Source organism: Haliotis asinina, chromosome 10 (genome assembly GCF_037392515.1).
Source record: "Haliotis asinina isolate JCU_RB_2024 chromosome 10, JCU_Hal_asi_v2, whole genome shotgun sequence".
Lineage (NCBI taxonomy): Eukaryota > Metazoa > Mollusca > Gastropoda > Lepetellida > Haliotidae > Haliotis > Haliotis asinina.
In genome coordinates, this window is record NC_090289.1 from 17,116,762 (window position 1) to 17,134,214 (window position 17,453).

The following is a 17,453-nucleotide window of genomic DNA, read 5'->3' on the forward strand; positions in this document are numbered from 1 at the left end:
TTGCCACAATTATTTGGGATAGTGTGTACTTGGAGAAATGAATTTTGTCTTTGGCTTTATTTCGTCAAAACAGTAACGCTAAACTTGGTGCATGGTTTCCAAACATCCCTTCAGGAGCAACCACTGGCCTTAATCTGTTTTGTTTACAATTTCTGTTGTTTTTCACCATCTTGTATGAGGTATTTTGAGCCCCTGACTTCGTGGAGACAAGACCATCAGTATCAATACAAGAAATTTACAGTTCTGTTACCCAATGTGTATATCATTCTGGTTTCTTTATGAAGAAACAGAAACTTGTTAAAGTACGAATCTGATCAATGAACACGCTGTTGGAGAGGTTTTCGAGAAGAAGATACCTGTGGATATCCAGGGTAGAATTGATCTTCAGGAGCCCATGCTTGTCACAAAAGGTGACTAACGAGGTCAGGTTTTAAGGCAGGCTGACTGGGTTAACACATGTCATCATACACTTTCTGCATATATCGATGCTCATGCTGTTCATCATTGAATTGTCTGGACCAGATTATTTACAGACTGCCGCCATATAGCTGGAATATTGCGGAGTGGGCATAAAACTAAACAAGCTCACTCACTCAGAGAAGTATATTGTATTTAACATAATTTAAACTGAAGTACAAAAGAAGAAGTTCACTAATCCTTAATATTTACCAGCTACTTCACCATATACAAACCTTTCTGTACATGGAGGAACTATTTGGAGAAATACAGGTTGATTCACCGATCAAAGTGTTAGCATTTCACTTTCAGTTATATATGTAATTGTTAGATACAGTCTTGTTTTAGAAATCCTTTTAAGGAAGATTTGGTGCATCATATTTGATAAGTTTGATAAGTTAAATAATCTCCACAGAAATCTCTTGTTTATGTCTAATAACTGCCTTCAATCACCATAGGACGGTTCTGGTTTTTAAGTATGTTTTCCAAAGATCTATGAAAAATTGCACGACACAAAACCCATGACAGAGACCTTGTAAGATGATAGAACCTTTCCTGTTGTCACTGGGCAACCTGCCTGATGGAGGGCACTGGAGGTGTCTATTACGCAAAGTTTCCTTTGTTTACTGTTACTCACTTATTTGTCTCATAGCCATGTGAAACTAAATGCCTTAGTTGATCTTATCTCACACTGTATGTGGTCCATATATAGCTGAAATATTGCTGAGTGCCACATAAACTAAACTCACTGACTCTTTCTTATAAGCAAATTATGAACATGGGTATGGCACATACAATAGGGGATTTGTTTTCGTCACAGGTTTGTTTGCTATTTTTTCGATGCTGCCCCCCAATTTTACAGATGGGAACTGTGTCCAAGAGATATACAGTCAAGGCTCACCTCTCATCAGAACACATTGTCAGTAGATTTGTTTTCTGAGAGGGAACCACAGTTGGTCAGATGTCCATCAAACAAATGGAATAATGTGGGTTTAAGGAACAGAACTATTATTTAGGCTTAAAGTATATGAGACAATCTCCATTTAGGACGAGCTGTTGCTGTGTTGAATGAGGACTATGGCTTATGGATATGCAACTTCTTTTATTCAGTGAGTGGGATGTTTCGACATTTATACTAATGTCGTTGTCAAGCAAATGGTACAGGGTAATGCATTGTGGAGGAATATATACATGAATTGTTGTTACAAGGATGAGAAGACGATGAGTTGTTTATACAATTAATGGGGTTGATGTACACATGCTGATGGGAAGGTAGAAGTTAATAAGGATTAGGGTATAGGAGATTGGAAGCCAGTAGAGTGTTGTAACAATGTGGATTGAAGTACAGAATTATTTTATCAAATGATGATATGCGAGTGGGATTTGGTAGCCCTCATCTCTGTTGATCGCTGGTTCAGTCTTCATGATGTGGAGTGCCTCTAGTAGCTTGCGGATTTTGTAGTCTGATTGGTTCTTTTCTAAGATCTTGATGTTGTTCCAGTTGATGGAGTGGTTTGGGTGGTCTCTGATTTGGAGTCCTGTTTACTAACTGAGGTCTGGTGTTTCTTGAGTCTGTGGATGAGGGGTCTGGAGGTTTCACCAACATAAGTGTTGCCACAGTCACATTCAACATGTTCAATGTGGTACACTACACCTGCTGGTTCTGGCTTCTGGGTTGCTATGGGCCTGCCTGTTGCTTGCAGGAGGTTCTGGATGGTGTTGCCTGTTTGGAAGGTGACGTTGATGTTGGCCTGTTGTTTCAGGAGTCTGCGGATGTGGTGGCTAGTTGATCCGATGTACGGGATGCTGATGGTGAAGGGAGCTGATTGTTGTCTGGGACTCTTGGTGCTTGGATGGAGGGTGCTCTTGATGGTCTGGTTGACAAAGGAGGGTGCTGTGGTACTGATTATGCAACCAGGCTTTTATTGAGTGGTAAACCGTTGGTAAACCAACACTTCAGCTGAGATATTTCACCCTTAGGTATGTTATACCCTGTTACTGCTCTTGTTTTGCACATAATCACAGGCATACCAACGCCCCCTGATATATCGGTGACATACTGATATGTTGCCATGGTTACTATGTGGACACTGTTCATGTAATATATATTTAATTCAGCTGTTCATGAAAATAAAATGAACTGTGGACATATTTCTTGAAGTAGTCAATATTCTGTTCCAAACTGTTGGTTCACTAGGATCATAGGATCACACGATTTTTGTTTTGTGCATTGTATACCCTGAACATCATTAGCTATCACATGGTCAGCAGTTTCTGACAGCAAGAGAGCTAGTCTGTCTCACAGTCCGTAAACCACATTATTTCCCCTTAAGCCTAGCCCTCCCTGCAGTGCTAACGCTCTAGATAAAGCAAGTCTAGATTTCCTAGGGTCAGTCACTCTAATTGATAATGACCTCAGCACGTGTAACCCCTAATTGATAATGACCTCAGCAGGTGTAATCCCAATGCAGATGTTCTTAGTCTCTGAATCTCTGGTCGTCCTTCGGCTTCTTTTCAGTTTAAATAGGTTGGTTTGTTACATTCCGAAATATATATTCAGACACTAAGCAGGTATATTAGAAGGGCACCGTGGTAGCCTGGTGGTTAAGATGACTGAGTATGGTTCATGTAGTTCTTAGCAAGATACCAGCAATATACATACATACTGACATTTGTATAGCGCCAACTTCCAGCTCAGTTGCTTAAAGGCGTTTGGTTTTTCCCATGATCACTGGATGTTGATCTCTGGATCTCAACGGCAAGTCGTATTATCAATCTCAACCCCCTGTGGAGTATAAATCGCTTGGTACCATTAGGCGCACGGAGGTCATGTGGCTTTTTCGTCCTTATGAGGTGCCCATTTACAACTGGGTGGACTGGGACACACAGACACAGTACTCTATGTTCACTGTTCGTTGCTTTACCCACATCTAGGTGTTTACACTTATTCATGTGGCCTCCGTCTGATCATCTACCAACAGATACATGTGTTCTTTTAAGTGCACATGGTTTTGCACAGTACACCAAGGGTTGTGACAACACTGAGAGATTCGTCATATAAAGGTTTGACTCCAAGTGTTTTTACACACGGTCACAGGATCGATCCCAACTTGTCAACCTCGCTGGATCACTAGCTTGGAGCTTGATGCAGCTCGCTCCCAACACGTCAACCTCGCTGGATCACTAGCTTGGAGCTTTAGCCAGCTCGTTCCCAAAACGTCAACCTCGCTGGATCACTAGCTTGGAGCTTTAACCAGCTCGTCCCCTGCACCCCCAATATAGCAGGGGGCACCAGAAATGGGCTTCACACGTTGTGACCCAGTGGGGAATCGAACCTGGGTCTTTGGGTGAGGAGCTAATTCTTAATTAAGTAGGCTACCCCACGCCCCTGGTTAAAGTTTGCGGCATTTAAGTCACCCTCACATTAATTTCAAGATATACTGTAACCACTCCTTGTATAGGTCAAATTTCATGCGGGACTGTTCTTTGGTAAAGGGGACAAAAAAGTATAACGTCATTTCTAATCGGGATTTTGACCCGTTCACCACTATCATATATGAATCACTATTTTAAGAACACAGTGAATGAAGTGGTAATAAAAAAACTAACAACGCCATAACTGGGACAGTGTATTTAAAATCACTCATAAGGGAAAGATGAGTGAGATTTATGAACCCCAGTGAAACGTTATCTGAAACGTATGCGCCGTATATATTATATGTGTCGATAGGGGACAGCAAGAAACTCCTATACATATTTTACACGCCCTAGGAGGAGAGTACTGTCACTTGACACATGTTCCTCTGGACTAACCACGAGAAACTGCACCCATGTGGGTGTGACGTATTTACAACATTCTCAACGTCATACATGACAAGAAGTCAGTCTTAGTTGTTTGCTTGTGGGTGTTTCATCAAGAAGATTGATTGAGTGAGTTTAGTTTTGCGCCGCTTTTAGCAATATTCCAGCAATATCACGGCGGGGGACACCAGAAAATGTGGGGAACCGAACCCGTGTCTTCGGCGTGACGAGCGAACGCTTTAACCACTAGGCTACCACAACGCCTCCCAAGACGATTGAGTGTTGATTGACACATAGAACGAACATTGAAGTATCACAAAAATCAAGTGAACATTGTTATGTTACTCTGCAGTAGCAATGACAATAGCAGTAAACATCCTGTAAGAAATGACAATCTTCAAGTCCGTCAGTTATGACAAGAGTCACCATCGTCCGTGGTGACACTTAAATCACCGTCAGTTATCAAATTCAGGAATACTCAATCTGTAATGACAACTAAGATGACAAGTCAATAACGACAGTCGAGCATTCCAAACAGTGATGAGAATTACTCTTTGTTATAAAACAATCTGGAATCGCTCTCTGTTGTGACAATCTGGAATCACCGTCTATAATAACAATTGAGAATCACCGTCTGTTAAAACAATCGAGAATCACTGTTATGACAATCTAGCATCATTGTCTGTAACGACAACCGAGAGGTCTGTAATGACTATCGAGAATCAACGTCTGTTATGACAATCGAGAATCACCCTCTGCAGTGACAATCTAGAATTGACCCTTCTAGAATCTCCTGTTCGAAAGTGAAGATTCTGTCACAAGACTAATACTTGTCACAGTGGAGACGTCACAGACAGAATGCACGATCATGAAACTGATAAATACTGATAAGTGAGGCTTATGACAAAGAATGGGCAAGGTGCTGGAAGGTGCGGACCGCCAGCACCCGCTATGACGATCTGCAAGGGATTCCCACCAGTCCTTCGGGTAAAGACAGGCTACGCCGACTGACAATACACCTGCAGAATGCCGTCACACACGCACAACAGACAACATTCAGTCAATAATGACAGGGAGTATACCTCGATGGTGTCCGATTTTATCTCATACCAATGATCTTCGAGGCAAATGACCAGTTCAGACAAGCCTTGATCAAACACCTACTAGTTGACGTGAACAAGGCGCAGGTAGAAAGCAACGACACCGAGAGTCACGTGATCGTTTTGCTACAACTTGTGGGTAAACACTACCTTATTCTTACTGAAACTGACAACGAAGAGCGTGCACCTGTTATCGGCCTGGGGGACGTTGTTAAGAGACATACCGACCCGAGGATTCCGGTGTCATTGATGTCGTGATCGTGTAGAATCTATACACCATGGACTGGGATGGTAGACTTCAAGAGGTTTATCCTGGCACTGTAAGTAAGCAATAACAATTTACCATTTGACTGTCTTTATATGTTGTGCGACTTATTACACTGATGTTGTGAAGTTGGATATACAACTTGGGGACCAACAATTATATTATTAATTGTAAAATTGTCGTTTATTTTAAATGCTTGTTGACGTTTTTGCCAAATACTGAATTGAAGTTGTTAAATTATGTAAAGACAAAAAACCCACACAAATAAAAACAGATAAGTAAATAAAAGTGCAGAATTGTCCTTTCAGTGTTTCACATTTGTTGGATCCATAGTCTATATAGGTTGAGTGGTTCTCAGCTATTCAAGCATTAGATTGTTCAACAACCATTGTTGTGACATGCTGCTCAAACATTAGATTGTTCAACAACCAATGTTGTGACATGCTACTAAAGCATTAGATTGTTCAACAACCAGTGTTGGGACATGCTACTCAAACATAAGACTGTCAGCAACCAGTGTTGTAACATGCTACTCAAGCATTAGATTGTTGAACAACCAGTGTTGTGACATGCTACTCAAACATTAGACTGTTGAACAACCAGTGTTGTGACATGCTACTCAAACATTAGACTGTTCAACAACCAATGTTGTGACATGCTACTAAAGCATTAGATTGTTCAACAACCAGTGTTGGGACATGCTACTCAAACATAAGACTGTCAGCAACCAGTGTTGTAACATGCTACTCAAGCATTAGATTGTTGAACAACCAGTGTTGTGACATGCTACTCAAACATTAGACTGTTCAACAACCAGTGTTGGGACATGCTACTCAAACATAAGACTGTCAGCAACCAGTGTTGTAACATGCTACTCAAGCATTAGATTGTTGAACAACCAGTGTTGTGACATGCTACTCAAACATTAGACTGTTGAACAACCAGTGTTGTGACATGCTACTCAAACATTAGACTGTTCAGCAACCAATGTTGTGACATGCTACTCAAACATTAGACTGTTCAACAACCATTGTTGTGATATGCTACTAAAGCATTAGATTGTTCAACAACCAGTGTTGGGACATGCTACTAAAGCATTAGATTGTTCAACAACCAGTGTTGTGACATGCTACTCAAACATTAGACTGTTCAACAACCAGTGTTGTGACATGCTACTCAAACATTAGACTGTTGAACAACCAGTGTTGTGACATGCTACTCAAACATTAGACTGTTCAACAACCAATGTTGTGACATGCTACTCAAACATTAGACTGTTCAACAACCAGTGTTGTGACATGCTACTCAAACATTAGACTGTTGAACAACCAGTGTTGTGACATGCTACTCAAACATTAGATTGTTGAACAACCAGTGTTGTGACATGCTACTCAAACATTAGATTGTTCAACAACCAATGTTGTGACATGCTACTCAAACATTAGACTGTTCAACAACCAATGTTGTGACATGCTACTCAAACATTAGACTGTTCAACAACCAGTGTTGTGACATGCTACTCAAACATTAGACTGTTGAACAACCAGTGTTGTGACATGCTACTCAAACATTAGATTGTTCAACAACCAATGTTGTGACATGCTACTCAAACATTAGATTGTTCAACAACCAATGTTGTGACATGCTACTCAAACATTAGACTGTTCAACAACCAGTGTTGGGACATGCTACTAAAGCATTAGATTGTTCAACAACCAGTGTTGGGACATGCTACTCAAACATAAGACTGTTCAGCAACCAGTGTTGTAACATGCTACTCAAGCATTAGATTGTTGAACAACCAGTGTTGTGACATGCTACTCAAACATTAGACTGTTGAACAACCAGTGTTGTGACATGCTACTCAAACATTAGACTGTTCAACAACCAATGTTGTGACATGCTGCTCAAGCATTAGATTGTTGAACAACCATTGTTGTGACATGCTACTCAAGCATTAGATTGTTCAACAACCAGTGTTGGAACTTGCTACTCAAGCATTAGAATGTTCAACAACCACTGCTGTTACTTTCTTTTCAACCATTTGACTGTTCAACAACCAATGTTGTGCGTGCTACTAAAGCATTAGACTCCTCAATAACCAGTGTTGTGACATTCTACTCAAGCATTAGACTGTTCAACAACTAGTGTTGGGACTTGCTACCCAAGCAGTAGACTGTTCAACAATGCTAGTTGTAACAATGTACCCAGGCAGAAGACTGTTCAGCAGTGTGAGCTGTAGACTGGGTTCTTGGGGGCAGAGATGAGTAGGGGAGTGGAAGCAATCAACGGTAACTGATATATAAGCTGTGCGTGTAGGAGCAGTTTAAATCTATTCAGTCGCACAAGAACAACCTGTGTTCAATGGCTATGGTTAACCAGCATAAACTATCTGGTGGAATTATCTGGCAATGCAGTGGGTATCACTGGTTCCCATCGCTTCCTCTACTGTAGTCCCTGGTTTGGCAAAATGCCTTTCTGCATGTTTATCTTCTAGACACCTGCTCTATTGAGAATCGATGTAAAGCCACTTTTTATGAAAGCAATCGGCAATACTTTATATTTGTTCCTCGAAAAAAATGTTCTCCAGCAGGAGTACAGCTATTATGACACCATGAGTAATGCAGAAGACTACAGTGTTGGTTTACATGATGGTTTGATGAACCTTACCAGCCTGACTATGACGGATCACGCGAACCCGTTCTGGTGCGTTTGTAATATTAATCTGTAAAACAGAGTATGCCTGAACATTCTTATGGGCTCTGTAGGGGGTGGATATATTACTCTTTTGATGATTGTTGTAAAACCGTGGTCTTTGAACTAATACGTTATCCATGGGTGACGTTTGTTGTTGACGTTGTTGAGTATCCACGAGATATCCTTGTTTTTGTATTGGACACTGCAAGTCGATATTGTGAACCATACGGAAAAAGGGACTGGGTCCCAAAATGTTGATCAGATGGTACATATCACACAACATGACTTACATGATGGTACCCATGTCACGTCTGACGTAACATCTGCTTGGGTACCCAGCTATTCTACCCTGGTACCTCAAAGATGACGGCATGGAGATTAATATACCTGTTTGTGCTGCGCACATACATCCCCATATCCCCAGATAAGCGGACAATACCCTACGCCATACATTGTTCACATGTGGAACACGTCGCTGTTTTATAAATTATGTTCACTTCTTAACATGTACTGACGAGTATCAATCCAAAAATAGCCCACCTGTTTAAAGTTCTACTATGGTAAAGGTCGTAAATTTTATGAAGACTTCAACATTGGCAGCGATTGGAAATACTGTTGTCATTTATCCTTCTCTTTTCATGTATTTCAATCATATTACCACATTTAACGTAAAATCATCCAAGATTCCACGTTTCTGGCATGTCCAAGGGGAGTAACTCCCCAGATGGTGCATATACATGGGACATTATGCTGTACCAAGGATTCTTTACATTTAGCGTATACCTTACAAAAAGTAACGCGAAGAAAAGACATCAACTCACGCACAGGCTTCATTGCATTCCTTGATTCTGACAGCGCAAGGAGGACTGTCAGGCGGATAAGAACCCAAATAAACCAAACCTGTTTTTGAGTGAAAGAGACGAACTGAATCGAACAGAGCTTTATTTCAAATTTGTTACATTTGTGCGATGGTGCGCAGAATGAATGGGGCAATGAAGAAAACGTGAAGTGTACATGAAGCACGAGAGTCGTGCACAAAACAGTATTACGACTTGACAGACATGCGTTATCAGTGAGCTTTAAAATCAGCACTTGACAGACCCTGCTGCTAAACAACGGAAGAGATCAAAAGGCATGAGGCAGTTGGGTGCAAGTGAAGTAACGTTCCAATAAGTGTGCGCTTTATAGAAGCTACCTAGACAGGACAGACTGTGCAAGACGACCGACAGAACCGGCGAGCGACCAAGAACTCGAACACCTCTTGTCACACCCGCCATTGAGGATTCCTTACGAAAACATTTGCACCGACATAGCGTATTCCTTACTTTGACGACCTGTGTACTGACTTTGCTTGAGTTCCACATTGTCAAGACGCCGATTCCGAGACACATTCATTGAACTTCAGGGGAAAGACGTTGATGAGCTAATATCAGCTTCATCGTTGGGCACGTCTAATTCAACTTGGCGTTACCGTCGTAGCTGGCATCACGCATATTGATCAGAGCTTCGAAGAATGGACTCTGAAAAACACCCTTTGTTGTTATTGCTTTGTTGTTATTGGTGTTGGAAGTAGAGCATGTGACTCATACTTCGAACCGAAGGCCCGGGTTCGGTTCAACACATAGGTTGCCTGCCTTGATATTGCTGACATATTGCTAAAAGCAGCGTCAATCTAAACTCACTCACTTACTTACTACTACTTCATTAATCACTGTTCGTTCTTTATCAACACTGAAATAGTAAATCATGTTCTTTCCTTATAAAACTGGGTTAACTATCCAGTGTTCTCTTCTTATAGAACTAGTGTACATCTCTGATGAGAGTAAAGGCTAAAACTAGTGCATGTCTGACAAACAACTAACAGAATATATAACTGGCAGAGTTATCATTTGGACACGAAGATCTTCACAAAAACTTTGGGTGCGTTTTTTGTAGACAGTTATCATGTTTAAGATAATAATATGTTTCAGTTTCTTTCCCTTTGAGGATAGCGCCTCAACGCATTTCTATTATACATTCAGGAAAGCTTTTCACCGCGTCATGTTATAATACTTGATGTCAGAGATTTACATTCCTTGTGTTGACTGTCCTTAACTTATCGTCTCATAAACCTCATGTTTGAACGTTCATTGGGGTCAACAGCTGGACAAGTGTTTGGCTAAGATTTGATTACATGGTCACTTAGACAGCGGAATGTTCATATTCCTGACACCGAATGATGTGGTACTGTAATCACACGACGAGTATGAATACTTCTCATTAATACAAGTCCTAACAAATAAAAATATGATGAATGCCATTACAAGTTTTTTCATCGGTTTGGCTTGACGCCGCACGTATCCACCTATACGGCGTTGGTCTGTAGTGATCTGGTCTGAACCGGGCAAACGAGTGATCAAACGTATGAGCATCCACCTGCGTAATTGGATACGGTGACATGTGGCAACTAAGTCCAGCGAGTCTGGCAATCCGATCCTGTTAGTCGCCTGTTACTACATGCATTGGTTACTGAAGATCAGTTCTAACCCGGATCTTCACGGGTACGTTATGCCCATCTAGACAGGTCACTGTTTCAACGGGCCCCACCCTTCCTCGTTTCTTTATGACCGCGATGATGTCATGAGTTGACATTATCTTGTTTGAACCTTCCTTTCATCTGAGACATTAAACCGGACTGACTCGGATCAGTTACCATTTCTGATTATAACATAACAGTTTAAGGTTCTCATGTTTGGTGGATAATTGTCGTAAGCATGGCTGCCATGTCACGCACATACAGACATGTCTTAAACAAATGACCCAGTATGCAAACATTAACTTTAAAACATCAGAGCAACATGAAAAATGTCAATTGACTCGTCTGTATAAATAATGATTATTAAGGACAGAATTTAAAAAGAACTGCGAGAGTTTGACGAGTAAAACGCTTCTTTCCCAAGCGGGAGGTACTGATACGTGATCACCTCTGGCACCTCATAGTGGTTATCAGTGGGAAAGACAGGATGCGATAATGCCGTTCCTAAAAATAATATCAACGTTTAAAAATTCCCATTAAATTTGGTAACTTATATTCATGAATAAAAATATGAGACTGAACTGCCTCAATTATCGTAAAGTGTCACTTGATTTGTGGTAAGATTTATATGAGTGCATTGTAAAAAATAAGTAGTAAGTTATTGCATGTAAGCATTTCATCGATACATATATATATGCATTACTTATAACAAGGATTTCTGTTCGGTGACCTCTTTCGGGCTTAGTGGATGTCGAGTCGTACAAACAGGCGTGAATTGTTTATCAGCTTGATACCATCATTCATTTTGTATTAAATCACGTTTTGTGAAACGAGGTTTAATCTGAGAGAGCTCTCTACGTCATGACAAGTGTGTTTTATGGCCAGTGTTAAGGTAATGTCAGGTGTTGAGAGCATAGTAAACAATAGAAGCAGTGAAGCTACATTTGTACAGATAAAATGTTGCCCTCACAGGAGACATGTGGCATATACCAGAGTCGGAAATATCGTGCCTTGTGTGGATTACAGCTGGAAAATATGTCAGCACTTTAAATGCTACTTCACAAAACATGTTTGACATGCATATAGTGTATGTTTCGTTTCCTAATCGTTGAATGAGTGTTGTCAAGATCACTGGAGCAAAAAGATTTGGAACAATAGAGAAGGGGTTTAGAAGAAAACATGTTTAGAAAAAATGTATTGTTGTCTATTACCCACGTAGAAAAAATATCCGTTACTGTTCACTTTTGTAAGACGCACCCTTAGAACAAAGTTCTATAATACAATATCGGATCACCAATGCTTGCAAGTTCTGTGATACAATATCGGATCACCAATGCTAGCAAGTTCTATAATACAATATCAGATCACCAATGCTGGCAAGCATATGATATGAAAACACTAACGCTTATCAATATCTGGAGCAAAATCATGTTGCACAATATATATTTAGATCACCGTGCCTATCAACTTGTAGTGCAATACTAGATCGCCACTGCTTCGGAGCTGTATGACAGAATATGAGAACACTGCTGCTATCAATGTGCACAATGATATTAGAGCACAATCAACTTAAATAACATATTATTAGATCACCAATGTCTTGAAGGTATCATTACACTAGCAGATAATCACCGCTCTGTAACTGATCAGCTTCTTTACTCGGATGATGCGAATGTCAATTCAGATTCTCGTATCGTACTTGGTTCACAATCTTCATCGACACGTTGCATGACACGGAGAAGGAAGTTCTTCTCTTAACATTCAACGGATCGTTCGTAGAAAGTCATAGTTGTCAAACGGTAAAGGCAATTATTTACACCTGAGTGTCAAACGGTAGACTTTAATGTATATTTAGACTTACTCTTAAGGTAAGTATTAAACGTAAACACGTAAAGCATTAAACTTTACTGACACACAAAATGTATATATTCGACATTCGAGTACATCAGGGTGTACTATACGACCGGCACCACTTAGAGGGTTACCCTGCAGTCAGGAAGTAGCTATGGGACACACCTATGCTGTCTTGTGTGCAGGGATTGCGTTTCAACCCACGTTTCCCGGAGACGGTGCTATGATCTGCAACGGGAAGGTGACAAGTTTAAGCGATTGATTGTACTGCATATTGCATTCTACGAAAGTTTCGTGTTGGCGTATAAAAGATAAGAGCATGCGTTTAATCACATCGTAGTCTTACCAGTAATGAATCATCAATATTTGTCAAACTTATCATCTGAAATCATGCTTCGGTGTTGTAACCCTTGATCTTGTGATTTACCTTGTATCAAAGTTTGCCTTACAGCGTCCTTTATACTACATTGAAGGACAAAAGAACAGAAAACACGTGTTCACTGGGGTGCAGAAGTGCGTGAGTTAACCAGCTAATGGTTTAGTGACAAACGAAGATTTCGTACACAAACTGTTGATGGATGATCTGATTGATTTGTCGGGATTCCGTTATCTAACCAAACCTCACACAGAACGTGAATTGCCGGGCGCTTATTCCTGTCCCATCTCATGTCTTGATATATCAGAAAACAGACTGTTTTTATTATACCAGTATTATGGCCAGATAATCCAATCATGTAAACCAACATATACTCATGGACATGAATAAAGGGACATCATAAAGTACAAGTATTCCTTTATTCTTTTTCAGTGTTCTTCGCAAACTTTGCACTGCACTGTGGGTGAAATTCTATGAAAGAATAAAGGAACACATACACTTTCATTTCTTCTATTACTCGTTTCTATGATAAATGATTAAGCACATGACGTTATCACATTCATATTTTTTTCGTTTATGTTATTCATATCAACAACATGTTTCACATTTCACTTACCTGTCACTTTGCATAAAAGTGTAGTCCAACTAGGTGGTGTTTTTTTTCTTGAAAGTCATTTTGAAGCTGAATGAAAATGAATACATGACACGTTCTATGGATAACAACGTCTTTTTATTCTTTACACGACGTTTCGGAGCTAATTCTTGCTTCTTTATCTGGTGATGCTGGGTCAGTACAAAGAGTGGATACGGGACTACTTTATCTGGTGATGCTGGGTCAGTACGAAGAGTGGATACGGGACTACTTTATCTGGTGATGCTGGGTCAGTACGAAGAGTGGATACGAGACTTCTGTCTCTGGGTCTCGATGCTTTCTTGAAGTTTGCTCTTTTCACAGTGGGTAACGTTGGTGTGTGCCACCTTGGTATACTGCCGGGAAAAATGGCGGTCGGAAGTTGTGATGAGGTGTTCCGAAAGGGCAGCTTTCATGTCGTATTTTCCTACTGAGGTCTTTCGTTCTTTATCTTTTTTCGGTGTCTCTCCTATGTACTTGTCTCCACAAATGCATGTTAACACGTTTACACATCCTCTGGGTTTTGGGGTGGACTTAGTGTGACCTTTACAAATCTCATTAGCATATTGAATGTTCTTTGGTGTTCTGCCTGAGGTGAAAGAAAGCATTCGAGACCAAGAGAAAGAAGCCAGATATGAACCGGGACCAAGGCATTTACTTTCCCAGTGTACACTCTTTTGTTCTAAATTCATCGGCTGTGTCTAACATTACTTCACGATTGATCTTTCGGCTTCATCCTTACATATACACACATCCACTCTTTGTCCTGACTCAGCATTCACCTGATAAAGGAGCAAGAATCACCTCTCAATCGTTGTGTAAAGACAAATTACACAGAGATACAGTGTAGGAACCAACGCGCTAAACTACTGAACACCATGTATATGCAAAAAACTAGGCCTATTCAATGGTGTAACACGACTTTGTCTCGAATAATGAACATGCTGAAGAAATCGTATCAATGCCGCAACTATTTGTCAAGTAGCCGAGTATGAATGATGCTTTTAATAGACAGAGACAAGCATTGTTTTGGTGACTGCGAAGTAACAAGACCCAACACGGGAGTTCCACAGACACGCAATGTCGGCATCTACACCGTGGCTCTGGTGAAGCGTCTACTGATAGCCCTACGTGATCTCTTACCACCCTTCAGAACTCATAATGTAATAAGCCCTTTAAACAGGTATTGCATGTGGTCAATTTGTAATTCTCAGTCAAGTCATTCAAATAAAAGCAAAGACATGTCTGCTGAAAGAACAGGGCCAAACTTTTTGACAGCTGTCTTGGAGTCTTGAAGTTGCACCTTTGATTACAGGTGTGAGGTTTGGATCCCATTCTTTGGAACTGCAGGGATATTGGTCAACGCGAAGGGAAAGTAGACTATGGGAAATTTGTAGTCATCATTCTTGATACACGGGCATGTTTGAAGAGATGTTTCTCACACTAACTGTCCAGGAACGCTTTTTGTGAGGATTTAAAATTCCAAAAGATGCTTTTGCATGAATGAAACATGTCATGATACTAGAAACTGAAATGGGTAGTGGGGCACGTGACTAAAGAGATGAAGTCATGATGGAGGGGAGGAGGAGATTCCCGAGGGACAACTGATCACACGATAACTTCTACGACTTGGATCAGTTAAAACATTTAGACATTTATTCCAGTATCATTTAGCTGACATGCTGGCATTTACTAGTACTGTTCAAAACGGCGTTAACCAAAACTTGTAATCACCCAAGAAATGTGCAGTTCAGTGGAAAACAGAATGAGCTAACTAACTATCCATGTAGTGGTCTTGAGGAGGTTCTGTCCAGTCGTCTGGTACCGGGTGTCTTACCAATTCAGCAGACGTCTTGTCGTCGTGCTCTAATGTTTAAAATAATGACGAAATCTTAAAGTATCTTTCAACAGCATGTTCCTCTGTTAGTACAAGGGTATCTCTAGTATCTTTCAACAGCATGTTCCTCTGTTAGTACAAGGGTATCTCTAGTATCTTTCAACAACATGTTCCTCTGTTAGTACAAGGGTATCTCTAGTATCTTTCAACAACATGTTCCTCTGTTAGTACAAGGGTATCTCTAGTATCTTTCAACAACATGTCCCTCTGTTAGTACAAGGGTATCTCTAGTATCTTTCAACAACATGTCCCTCTGTTAGTACAAGGGTATCTCTAGTATCTTTCAACAACATGTTCCTCTGTTAGTACAAGGGTATCTCTAGTATCTTTCAACAACATGTTCCTCTGTTAGTACAAGGGTATCTCTAGTATCTTTCAACAACATGTCCCTCTGTTAGTACAAGGGTATCTCTAGTATCTTTCAACAACATGTCCCTCTGTTAGTACAAGGGTATCTCTAGTATCTTTCAACAACATGTTCCTCTGTTAGTACAAGGGTATCTCTAGTATCTTTCAACAACATGTTCCTCTGTTAGTACAAGGGTATCTCTAGTATCTTTCAACAACATGTTCCTCTGTTAGTACAAGGGTATCTCTAGTATCTTTCAACAACATGTCCCTCTGTTAGTACAAGGGTATCTCTAGTATCTTTCTACAGCATGTTCCTCTGTTAGTACAAGGGTATCTCTAGTATCTTTCAACAACATGTCCCTCTGTTAGTACAAGGGTATCTCGAGTATCTTTCAACAACATGTTCCTCTGTTAGTACAAGGGTATCTCTAGTATCTTTCAACAACATGTTCCTCTGTTAGTACAAGGGTATCTCTAGTATCTTTCAACAACATGTTCCTCTGTTAGTACAAGGGTATCTAGTATCTTTCAACAACATGTTCCTCTGTTAGTACAAGGGTATCTCTAGTATCTTTCAACAGCATGTTCCTCTGTTAGTACAAGGGTATCTCTAGTATCTTTCAACAGCATGTTCCTCTGTTACTACAAGGGTATCTGTAGTATCGGAGGCAGTGCAGATTATTATGCAGTGTCGCGCACCGATTGCGCATTCAGGGTGCTGTTGTACAAAACAATCTTAGTACTAAGACTACCGTAAGTCTATGTGAAGGTGAAGCATCATTGGTCGCGTTCTGCTTGAGCATCAGGTCTGTCAATACCATAATCGTGTAGTGGGTTCCTTGAAGGTACTGAACGTCTACGAACGTGGATCAGTTAAGACATTCCTATATCATTTTGGTGACACACCGACATTTACTCTAGTACTATTCAAAACGGCGTTAACCAAGACTCGTGATCGCCCAAGAACTTGCATTTGAGTGGAAAAAAGAATGAGCTACCACATCGCCATTCACTGTTATTTTGGAACGTGCATCTCGCTTTAGGCAACTGGGGCTATGAAATGTGTTCATGGTAAGTATTCTGTTCTATATGGACCAAATGAAACACACTTGTCAACTGCCAGATATTAGTTTGTCTTTTGGATAGGTCTATCAAGATCAAGCACATTTCTCATTGAGAAAATGTTAGTTACTAAATACTAAATGTTACTACATAATACCAAACCTTCACGTTCACAAAGGGATTAACAATTTCCGTCATGTTAATAGATATAAGTGAACATATCTCTTATGGCCCGTGTTATAAAACTATTTCATTAATTAATATGGGCGTCCTGGGTTCGAATCTGCTGGCGAAGCAGATGTTACGTGAGCCTTCCTCAAGGTTCAGCAAAGAAGAAACATGTAATGTCAAAGTCAAGTAGTTTAACTAACATGTCAGTTAATGCATGGTCGAAAACAAAGGTTGGGTGGTTGATTTGTTGTTTTACGCCGCACTCAGCTACATGGCGGCT

At 40.4% G+C, this 17,453-nt stretch overlaps 1 protein-coding gene across 1 annotated transcript in view; it reads left to right on the plus strand.

The window, feature by feature from the left end:
* The first annotated feature begins 5,516 nt into the window (after positions 1 to 5,516).
* LOC137298038 (chitin synthase chs-2-like) overlaps positions 5,517 to 17,453 on the plus strand; it is a 40,028-nt gene continuing 28,091 nt past the window's right edge. The window contains exon 1 of the mRNA XM_067830076.1: positions 5,517 to 5,677. Coding sequence (XP_067686177.1) covers positions 5,636 to 5,677 — 42 coding nt within the window. The 5' untranslated portion in view covers positions 5,517 to 5,635. The remainder of the gene's footprint in view (positions 5,678 to 17,453) is intronic.